The sequence below is a fragment of the Clupea harengus genome, chromosome 26 (assembly GCF_900700415.2).
Source record: "Clupea harengus chromosome 26, Ch_v2.0.2, whole genome shotgun sequence".
Taxonomy (NCBI): domain Eukaryota; kingdom Metazoa; phylum Chordata; class Actinopteri; order Clupeiformes; family Clupeidae; genus Clupea; species Clupea harengus.
In genome coordinates this window covers 11,925,741-11,937,263 of record NC_045177.1, presented here as the reverse complement: position 1 = coordinate 11,937,263, position 11,523 = coordinate 11,925,741, and the positions used below count along the sequence as shown (strand labels likewise).

The window sequence follows — 11,523 nt, the reverse complement described above, 5'->3', positions numbered from 1 at the left end:
CAATCAACACGTTAAATACTCCGTACACACAATTAGCACCTACCTCTGTCGCCATGTTGCCATCCGTGAGCGGCGAAGAATCTCCCGGTGCTAAAATCCCTTTAGTGGGACATGCATTGCTTGCGCTAGGGAGGGGTAGGATTGGCTGGGTGGAAATGACGGCTGGCGTGGGGGTGGAAGTATCTGTGTGTAGCGCAGGATGAGCTTTTCTGTCAGGATTTATCCCCTGAATATATAAAGGGGATGTTTGAGAGAGCGCAATGGGCTCATGCAATGTCGTATAAAGATTATTTTCTTATCGTTCAATCAAAGATATTTTACATATTTGGTTCAATGAAGTCACCTGACCAAATTTGACCTCGTTTAATAAAGGATAGAGCACCTGTCAGGGACAGATACACTGCCGTGCAACTCAAAAGTATTGCGTTAGCGTCGACTTCTCATAACACGAATGGAAAAAAAACTCAGCAAATGAACTTGTCAACATTAAGCACAGTGTATTTATTAGTGCAATGTCACAACAGAAGATAAAACCGCAACTGCTAAGCATATGCTGTAGATTTCTAAAATCTTAATTAAATATGACAAACATTTAAAATACAGTAAAATAACGTAACAGTAGAACTGATTGTAGGCTAGGTACAGAGGGCCTGCAAAAAGTTAAATACATTCGCTTATTCGCGGATTTGTTAACAGTGGTAAAATCCATACATCCGGCAGCTCGGGAAAATCTCTGCTGAGCAAGTGGGTGGAGGAAAAGATCCCTTCAGAAAGCTGTCCAGAGTCTCTTACAAATTATTAAATTAAATTACTGGAGCTTGTCTCTTTCAACCAATAGCTGTTTCCTTTTTGAAAGAATGAAAAAAAGAAAAGAAAAATCACTTCTTGTAACCGTGCCTAAATGCTACCAAATGTAACCGTGCTAATGAACTCCAACAGGCCTGGCAGATAAAACTGACAAATGTCATCCACCTGAACCATGGCTGTGGGTGAACATTTGAATAAATTACTCATCCCACCACAACCTACCCACCGAAACCTTTTGCCCAAGTGAAGTCTGTGAGGTTAGCTACTGAACGTAAAGGGAACTTTAGAACATATTTGGGTGGATATCACTTCTGTCTCCGGAAGGAGAAGCTGGCCGAGGGTATAGAAATGCAACAACACAAATCTGCCCCCTTTCCTCCTAATCCTCCAGTGTTTCAAAGACACACGTATTATCTATAGCACACAAGCAAAACAGCTCCTATTTCATGATGGGAAGAGACTTGACATCCCCTTATGGTGATTAACACAGGGGGGGTCAGTGGTAGGGCAAATCTTTAAGCTAAACCCAGCTGGCAGATGCCACAGCAGCTCTGGTCATAATCACAACTGCTCTAACGATCAGAGTTCTCCACGCACACCTGCTACGCTTGGGATCCGCTTCAACATAAGCACAGATATGAGGGACAGAGGCCACAGCAGAGATGGAGCTCTAGTCTAAAATGACAGTGTGGTCACTATACAGTAGTGAGGATGCCGGGGACTCCTGCGCCCTCTCACCGCCGGCCTCAACAGCATGGAAGATGAAGATCATGGGGATGTGTTCTGAGGGAAACACACACACACCCTCAACAGCATGGAGGATGAAGATCATGGGGATGTGTTCTGAGACACACACACCCCCTCAGCCTCATCCTAACAGTCCTGGGCCGACGCCATGCTTCCACAAGGGAGGTAAACGGTGGGAATAATGGGAGGTAGGAAACGAGGCCGTCATTCCTTCTTGCTCAGGGACATGTTACATGCAGCACACACAAAGACCGTCTCTCTCTGGGCTTCTGGCGCTAAAGCAAAGAGAAGGGGAGAGGAGAAAAAAAGGAAAGGAGAAGCGATTAGTTACGATCGGACGAATAGAGATTTGAACGATTGGAAGACAGAGTTTTTTTCAAAGTGCTGTTTTGTGGGGCGTGACTCTGCTTCAGCTCTCACCTGTGGCTCCCATGCTGGACTTGAGCACCTTGTAGGAGCAGCATCGTGAGCAGAAGCAGTTGCCACAGTTACTGCAGCTTTTCTGGAACACGGGGCAAAAAGTGACATCCATCACAGATAGGCACACGGCATCAAAGTAACACATTCAGATCTACAATACGTCACCGTAAACAATAATGTGATACTTTAGGTTGAGCAAAAAAAAACTTGGGAAAAGTGGTGAAACGTACCCGCTTTTTCAACACTGAAAACACGGCGTTGCAATATGAGCAATTTCCTAGAAATGTCAACAGAGCGAGAGAGACGGAAAATTCACTTGTTTTGTCAAAGCTATTTCCCAGCGGTCATAACCGAGGGAGAAAGACACAGAAACAGAGATGATGAAGATGAGAGGCAGAGAGAGGAAGAGTCTGACCTGCAGGTTGGGTGGGGTAGCGTTTGCGTAGTTTCTCCGTGAGTTTGGACACCTTGCTGCGAATGGGCTCATTTCTGCTCAACAGACCGTTTTCTGACAGGGAGTCGTAGTCTGGAGTGCCTAACGGTACCTCATCATCATCCTGGTCAAGGGAGAAAGAGAAGGGTATACTAACAGTGCATACTCATCTACAGGATGACCTGATTCTTTCTTCTGTAATGAGGACACAGGCCACATAAAGGAAGATAAATATAGAAGACAAGCGATGGTTGAAATGAAGCCATCATGAGACACAAGTGTCTGAGCACACGACTCGTGCAGGGGACACTCCACTAACATAGAACACCATTGGACTGGTAAACACTAACATAGAACACAATTGGACTGGTAAACACTAACATAGAACACAAATAGACCGGTAAACACTAACATAGAACACAAATGGACTGGTAAACATGAACATAGAACACAAATAGACTGGTAAACACTAACATAGAACACAAATAGACTGGTAAACACTAACATAGAACACAAATAGACTGGTAAACACTAACATAGAACACAAATGGACTGGTAAACACTAACATAGAACACAAATAGACTGGTAAACACTAACGAGCTTCTCCACTTGGGTCTCATGTGAACACTGTGTCCAACAACAGAGGATCTCAACTCAATGAGTTGAGCATAACATTTAGCATAAACATTTTATTTTGTGGTAAGGCTCTTTTTTTTTAAATAGATGTTTAATGAATATACTATTATTTATTTATTTATTTACAATAGAGAGCGAAGAAGACTTGCTGTCAAATGCAGTACATGCATCAGGTCATCATTGATGCACAGTACAGCAAGAAACAATACTGCAGAACTGTCTGAATTACTGACATGAATTAGACAGACATCCACACACAAACATGCCAACACACATAAATACTGTACTAGAACTAATAACTAATATCTGCCTGTGGATGGCAGGAGAAGGAACTAGTTGTTACTGCATGCACACAAACAACTATTCAAATAATGCATATAATATAATTATTCAAATAATGCATGCATCATACCATGCATAGACAGAAATGGATGAAATATGCATGGATCTTTGCATTCCAGTGCAGCATTCCCAAAACAGTTGGTGCACAGCGGACGTGTACAACGCCAAATACGGTGTTTTTATTTTAAGCATATCTACTGTTCATATAAACATGACACTTTTTGTCAGACTGTTTTATCAAGTCTTTATACGTTATCAGTCATGTTTAGCTTTGACTTTGTGGAAAGAAGTGAAGGACGGAATCATTGAGCGATTCAGACGAGCAGGAACCCTCACTTACCACTAGAGCCAGGGGGGTCTCCTGAGAGGGTGTGAGGACGGGAGGGAAAGGCACACAAGAGAAAGGGTTCTGTTTGTCTTTAGCCATTTCTATCCTCAGGGAAACTACCAGTTCAAGTTATAACCGTTAACTAGATTATAACCATAAGCAAATACACAGACCCACAAACACACAGACATCTACTGATATTAACTTAGTATGGTAAGCACTATGTGAGCAAACAGGACCTAGTCTGAAGGCCTGTTGTACATCTGTGGTGGGAGAGAGTGACGGCCACACAGACACACAGGAGGCCAGCCAGCTGAAGCCCCACACACACAGTATTCCAGTGTGTTCTTCAGTGTACAGGCTGGCCGACTCCTGTGCTGTATAGAGCCAGCTACTCTGCCTCAAACAGCTCCACATCCACTGCAGTTCCCCTCTAGCGCCCCCTATTGTCTGCCCACTGTGTGACAGCCTGCCAGTGAAATACTGTGACAGAATATCAAATTATTTGTATATAATTATTTATTAAATAAAATATGGTAGAGCATCTGGAGGCAAAGCAGCTGGTTCTACGGACAGGACCAGTTGTCTTGGTGTTGTGCAGGGTCACTCCAGCCCACGTGGGGGCGCTACTCACCGGCAGCACGGACGTCTGATGCTCCTTAGGCAGTGAGATGGTAAAGAGAGCGGACTAAATTAGACAGGAGGAAAGCCAGGTTACAGAGAAGCACAGAGACAGAGTCAGCCTGCCCCGCCCGCCGATTAGAACATCTCATTGAGTGTGTGTGTGTGTGTGTAGCAGAATAGAGGGGAAAGACCCGGAGGGAGGGAGGGAGGAAAGAAAGACAGACTGAAGACAGGTGAATCCCCTCCAGTGGGAGTACTACCTCAATGGCGTCTTTAAACTCATCATCAGGCTCGGCCTCTTCTGCCTCCTCAATGCTGCCCGGAGAAAGGTCCTGAACCACAGAGGTTTGGAAAGTTAGAAGATTCCCCCCGATTAGTTTTTGTTAGTTTACAGTGCTGGAAGGAAGTTTTAATGACAAGATATCTACGCTATACTCTGTGCCTCATTCTGGATCCTTCCGTCAATACACTTCGATGTGGCACACTGTGTACTCTGTGTACTTACTTCAAGTTCAAGTATTTTATTCGTCACATACAACAAATGTAGTGAAATGTAAAAGGGTCAAAAATAAAATAAAACTAAATAAATTTAATTTAATTCAATTTAAATAAATACATTTAAAAAAAGGTGCTGAATTTAAAAATTTGAGATTAAGTGTCTCACTGCCTGAGGGTAGAAACTCCTCCTTAGTCTCTCAGTACTTGAGTAGTGTTTGAATTTCATTAAAGTGGTGCTGCCTCGAATCAAATACAACCGTTGTGTACTTAAAGAAAATGATGATCGCAACATAAAAACACAACTTCATCTGACCGCCGTTGAAAAAAACTGCAATTGGTATTCCCTTCCCTTTCTGCTACCTAGTCAAGATGCCAACCATTGAGGACGTGAAGTGTCCAGGTTTTTCACACTCAACGTTTTGAGTCCACCATCCGGGTACTCGCAGTGTACTTCATGCTGCCATAATTGTCAGTGTGCGTTCCGAACAGGAAGTGTAAGTGCAGAAGAACCCCAAATGAGACATGGCTACACAGCAGAAGCATATCCATCTCCCACTAAACACAAGCAATAGTAATTTTTCTTTTCCTGCTCACACCAGCCAGTTGAGTCAAATTCACCATGTGGTTGTTCCTGTATCTGGTCTCACTCTTTCCCCAGTACATCTAAAGAGCCACCATCCTACAAAAAAAAATCTTGGATTTTGTCTACCCCTTCTTTCAGGAATGTGAGAGACACTATTTTCCAGCATTGGGCTTTACAGAAAAGAAAATCTCAAAATCATCTATAGGGCTTTCAATCTTAAGAATGAGAGGGGGTTCGTAAGAAGCAGGAAGCTAAATTGTATGTTTACATATCTGGGTCAATGTAAACCAGATCCGGGAATGGTTTAGTGGCCTCAGAAAAATGCTGATTACTGCTCAATCAATTTGATCATGTACTTCATCAAACCAAGTTCTGTTCTGAATGAGGGTGAAATGTCTATATCATGATTAGATAACATTACTTCTTAAAGAATTACAGTAATGTATGCATGCAAGATTGTATGCATGCAAGATTGTCCCACTGTTTCTCAACAGGTTGTAATTGTTGCTACTGTCTTTGTAGTTACATTCAGTCATTTAGCAGACGCTTTTATCCAAAGCGACGTACAAAGGAGAGAACAATCAAGCAACGAGCAATAGAGACCTAGTGTAACAATAAATACTACTCTACATAAGAAATAAAAAAAGTTCAGGAATGTAACTACTGTAAGTGCGAGTTTAGTACTAGTTAGAGGAGATAGCATTAGAGTTAGGATAAGGAGAGGTAGAGGAAGGAAGAGAAAGGGAGGTATTTTACTGCATCTTGCTACTAGATTCTTCTACATCATTTGATACCTTGTTGAGTTGAAATCTGTGTCATTGGCATGAATAGCATTTAACTTGCCACTAAATAATATTCAGTCCGCATTTTTAGGTTGTACCCAATCCTGTGAGGAGAATAATAATACAAAATTGTTTTATACTAGTTGGATTGTAGGAGGCAGGAATTTGAAGTCTTCTGCCACAGAGAGGTTTAGCAAAGTTGTATGTTCACAATAGACACTGTAAACAACCAGACCTGGGACGCCTAACCTGGGACGCCTAACCTGGGCGTTAGTTTCCCTGTTTAACGTCGTCCACAGTGCCTGATGAAGAGGCTCGGAGGAAGTTTTGGCGCTAGGTTTACGTCACAGAGTTGGGAGCTAAAGCTAATAAGTTAGCCTCCATTAACTTCATCCTGTCCATCGAGCATCATAGACTACTGAAGTCGTGAGAAGCTCCTACGGGGTTTATTGTTTTGCTTACGTTGTATGCAGTGTTAGATTTGACTTTTATCCGATTTGAAGGTTTTTTTTGCCTTCCCTTAGCGGGGTTCATGACCCTATTTTGCATTTATTGGGTTTCTTAAATGCGTGTGCTAGTAAAGAGCACTAGGTGACAACATTTACGGGAAACTTCTAATTTCATATTGCTGGTTTCTATATTTAGACACTTGACTAACATGCAACTTATATACATTTTACACACCTTCACACACACAATTTATTTTAATTTTGTATTTAATTTGTACATTAAAAGGTAAAATAAATGTCGCCTATTTGTTAAAATTCTATCAGAGTGTCTATTCACTATTGAATCACTATTGTTTAACTGAAAGCACTGGTAATAGGAGCTACTCTTTGCCATTACTTCTTCTAGCGTAACTAGATACACTGGTATAGCATCTCCTCAGTGGAGGCACCGCGCTATTTTGATGTATTCACATTCTACTTACTAGTTTGTTATTACTTAGTTGCTATATACAATACTTACCATAACTAATTCTATTGCTAAGAGTCCTAAATGTAGTGGTAGACAGGAAGTCCAGCCCACTCACCAACAAGTGCTGGGAGCCCAGGTGTCTGTTTTGTTTGATGTGAGTGTGACTCCTGTGTGTTTTATAGCGCTAGGGAAGAAGGGGTTACAACAGGAAACAAATGAAATTCCATTGCATTAGTCATTCATGTTCAACGTCAATGTATCTGTGTGTACACTTAATAGAGCGACACCTTTGAGCCTTAGCTAGGCATCTGGGATCACAGGGACTCTGGGGCACCGGTGGGTATGAAAGGACTCACACAGACTTATGTCAAGGTGAAAGACACAAAAAAATACAATGTCTCATAAAATTCTGTTCCCTTTTCCATAGAAATGAGGGTAAAGAACTGTTCTATCTTACCTCCAGGCTGGTGGGGGTTGGGGTCTGTTCTGCTAAGCTAGTGGTCTCTGCGTCTCGGATCTCGGCCTCCTCCTCCTCTGACAGACTTTGAGTTGGGCTCAGCAGGGTCTTCACATCCAGCAGGGCTACAGGGCAGGGGTGACAATGTTCAGCATTAAAAAAGAGACAGTGGTAAGGCTATAATGGGACTGAAGCGTGTTCAGCATTAAAAAAGAGACAGTGGTAAGGCTATAGTGGGACTGAAGCGTTGAAGGAAGTCCGTACCTCTGTAGAACTCTCTATTCCACAGGAAGAGGATGTTGATGACAAACGCCAGGACCCAGCCCACTGGGGCGATGTACAGTAGAGAGACAGTGATCAGCAGAGCACCGTAGAACCTGAACACAGGGTAGAAAGGTAGAAAGGAAGAAATGTCAAACCACCATACCGTCTCCCTCTGCTCCACCACTTTAACTAGTAACGGACTCCTGGGTGTTTCTGGGTTGGCCATGGGTATTCTAATGTCATTTTAATTTTGGTATAACACACATACATTGGATGAAAAACATCTGTCTCATTTGGGGTAGTTAATCATTTAATCTCAAAGTGCTTAAGCCTCGTGATGTTATCCTTGAAACCGAGGCTTCGGCGCTTGGATCAAAAAGTGGACGCACTTCCCATCAGAGCTCCATATCGAGGCTTGTATCGTTTTGGGGAGATTATAATCTGTGATCTGTTTAACCGCTGGTTCATTTTGGTGCAACACCTCGACTATTGAACTATGAACTATAATATAAGCTTAATATTTGTGTTGTTATTTCATGTTGTCACAGATCATTTTGCAATATATTATAGTCAGGCATGGCCAAAGTCCTTGCATTTCTATGAAAACATTAATACCTAGATCATACGTGAACACGATCAATTTCTTTGCAAATAATAACACAAATGCTTAAAATGAACAATTTCTTATTGACGTCAATTTCTCAATCAATTTCTCACGTGACTTTCATGTGTCTGCATGTTAATGCATCAGGCCTAAGCTACGCCAGTGGCCACCGCACATCTCAGCACTGTGAGACAATGTTCCTTCTTTCGTTCCGTTGACCAGTAGGTGTCCCTAGAGTGCATTCAATGCCCTGAGAAATGATCACTTTTCAACACATTTGGCTGGAAAGCTTCAAGGCTTCATGAAGCTTCATCTCGCCGCCACTACTTGAGACACTCTGGTTAGTTCAAAACTGCTTGTCTGACTGATTCTGACTCTGCTGGAAGATCCAGTATTGTTACCTTTACCTCTGTCAACACCAAGTGAGCATTATGATTGACATTTTTCATAGAAATACCATTAGTCCATCAACCATGACCCAGATTGACTGCCAGTAAAAATGTACCCCTTCATACCAGTGTTTTAGAGTGGTGCACCCCATTCTGTGTCTGATGTGTGTGTGTCTGTGTCTGTGTCTGTGTCTGTGTCTGTGTCTGTGTCTGTGTCTGTGTCTGTGTCTGTGTCTGTGTCTGTGTCTGTGTCTGTGTCTGTGTCTGTGTCTGTGTCTGTGTGTGTGCGCGTGTGTGGCACATCTTCCACTCACATGGAGGAGACGGCGTGGCTCTCCCAGTACAGCACCTTGTACACAGACTCAGCAGACACACAGGCCTGGGTGAAGAGGTCATCTAGCTGCTTCAACCTGCCAAAGACAAACAGGGCATATATATATATAGGACACACTATTAAAGTGAACATCAACATTGCCATGTTAGCCTCCATCTGCCTCTGCTAATCATTCATTCCATCCTCATGCACAATGACAACTCACAGGCCTTTGACCTCTAGCATGGCTTCCTGCTTGGTAAGGTGGACCGTCTGCAGGTCTCTGCGCTGGACAGCGTGGAGCTTCTTCCTCTGAAGGTCCGTGTCACTGGTGACGCCCTGACACCGCTCCCCGATGTAGCCCAGCGCGGCCGGGGTGGACACTCCCATGAGACAGAGGGAGAACCAGGCCACTGACAACAAAATAGGGGAAAAAACACTTAACATTTCTCTGCTAAATGAGTTGCGTTTCTTCCTCCGCTAGATATGACCCACCATTCCACCCTCTAGGCAAGGACCATGACGTGTAGTCACAAGAAATGTAAGTGAGTGAATGTGAGTTGCACACAGTGTGTTTATGTATATGCATCATATTATTACACATCACTTTGTATAACCATTTCTGCAGAATAACTACATCTCTATGGAAGTGGCCCTCACCTTCACTGAGACTGATGAAGAGGATGTTGAGCAGGATGCAGCAGAGTAAGGAGAAGACAGGCATCTTCCATCTGCAGGAGATCCACACAAGCAGGCGCAGGAGAAATGAATCGCAGAAAAAATGTATTTAATAATGGGTTAGCTCCAAGTAAACATTTTACATCCACAACTGGTAATAAATAACCAAAACTAAGGAAACCTCTACTCACCCCAGCAGATAACGCACCACCTCCACACCATCTTTCATAGGCTCCAGGTAGATTGCAATCCTCTTGTAGGAGACCACCATATTGAGCAGGTCAAAGGTTACTGGTCGTGCGCATCCAGGCTCAGATGTCTCTGCAGTGGCTGCATCTCTTGAGGGAAGCTGGGAGAGTTCACCTCGCTCCCCTTGGCCTTGTGGGGACTCCTGGAGGCCCCCTGCCACGCTAGGCTGCATCCTTTCTGAGGGTTGAAGGAAGGCACACTGGGGGAGAGAGAGAGAGAGAGAGAGAGAGAACAAAATATGGAACACAGCACCGTTAAAACCCTCATGTCAATCCACTCCTCGAATAAATACGATTAACAAGCACTTGGGGTAAAACCGTGGTGCATCATGCATACTAGTAGTGTACATTCACTGAATAACCGAGGAGCTTAAGATTAACAGTCTCTCGAATCATGCACACTCGTCCACACAGTCTAATCAGACAAGAGAGACAACACTTTTATCAGAGTACAAGGGACCACTAATTTGAGATCAATGACAGATCACTGGAGCGCGGCACACAACACACTATACACTATTATCAGCATCGACGCAAGACGTTGTGTACTATACAACCTATGCTAAAGGTAGACTATGCTTGTGGAGCAAACGATGAATGTACAATACTCAAAATAAAACAATTTGTATGACGTAACGCACGTCAGATAGCTAAATAGACTCAATAACTGGGGAATACTTTATTCTCTACAGAATTAAGTATAACGTTATACACTAAATAAAACCTCTAGCCAACCAGAAGAAAATGGGTTAACAGAGTCAATTAACGTTAGCTGTTCACACAACTTTTGGCGAGTTGACATTAATAACTCGCATTAGCATTCAGCAAATACGGTCTGAATTTTCACTCCAGGGTTTTTCTGCTTCCATTTTGAAATAATTCTTACATAATTTAGCTTTTAAACGTATTTTGCTATCGACTGCTAACGTTGGACAGTTGCCCACATCCTAACCAACACTGCTAACGTTACAATAACACGCTGAATGGAGCACATTTACTTACAGGTCCAATACTGTAAGGCACCCTCCCTTTTAACAAAAACAACTAACTGAATATAAGTTATAGCGTTGTTTTCCTGCTCAACAGGACAAGTTCAAGCCGTCAGTCTTCCTCAATTGATATTACTTCCGCTTTGTTTCAGGCATACGTGTACATCTCAGAGCGTGTGATGAGAACCTGTGCAACAACAGATTGCCGAAAGAGTCGATAGAAACGATAGAGCAGATGTTTCAAAAAGGCTTCTGTTATTAGTTTGCTTCTATATAAAATAGAGTTAGCCTACATAAAATAGTTTTTCGTATGTGGTTCCCATACTTTCCTTCAACATTTTTTGAGGTACCTTTGCGTTCCCTTTCAAAACGTTTGCATCCTTCTCAATACGTTTGCATTCCCTCGCAAGAGCTTTGCGTTCCCACGCAATACTTGCATTCCCGAATCCCTAGCAATACTTT

General features: G+C 42.8%; 2 protein-coding genes across 12 annotated transcripts in view; both read right to left on the bottom strand.

Moving 5' to 3' along the window:
* The window catches only part of LOC105892274 (golgin subfamily A member 7B-like), a 6,541-nt gene extending 6,168 nt beyond the window's left edge, over positions 1-373 (bottom strand). The window contains exon 1 of one of the 2 annotated variants that reach the window (XM_031563851.2): positions 1-373. This exon is cut by the window's left edge and continues 847 nt beyond it. Coding sequence is in view for 1 of the 2 variants with exons in the window: in XM_031563852.2 (XP_031419712.1) it covers positions 44-55 (12 nt within the window). In the remaining variant the exon portion in view is untranslated. The other variant, XM_031563852.2, reaches the window with a different exon arrangement.
* A 109-nt stretch (positions 374-482) lies between these two features.
* On the bottom strand, positions 483-11,230 carry zfyve27 (zinc finger, FYVE domain containing 27). 10 transcript variants are annotated; one of them, XM_031563840.1, is made up of 15 exons: positions 11,075-11,230; positions 10,016-10,272; positions 9,807-9,877; positions 9,373-9,559; positions 9,148-9,243; positions 7,841-7,953; positions 7,577-7,701; positions 7,235-7,303; positions 4,599-4,670; positions 4,349-4,402; positions 3,727-3,747; positions 2,390-2,531; positions 2,205-2,251; positions 1,975-2,056; positions 483-1,829 (listed from the first exon to the last, which is right to left on the bottom strand). In XM_031563840.1, exons 2-15 carry the CDS (start codon positions 10,243-10,245, stop codon positions 1,759-1,761), a joined length of 1,380 nt encoding a protein of 459 aa, XP_031419700.1. In that variant the 5' UTR covers positions 10,246-10,272; positions 11,075-11,230; the 3' UTR covers positions 483-1,758. The 10 variants fall into 10 exon arrangements, with proteins under 10 accessions (XP_031419700.1, XP_031419701.1, XP_031419703.1 ...); XM_031563841.2 differs by having other exon boundaries at positions 483-1,820; XM_031563843.1 differs by having other exon boundaries at positions 4,349-4,372.
* Positions 11,231-11,523: the final 293 nt, after the last annotated feature.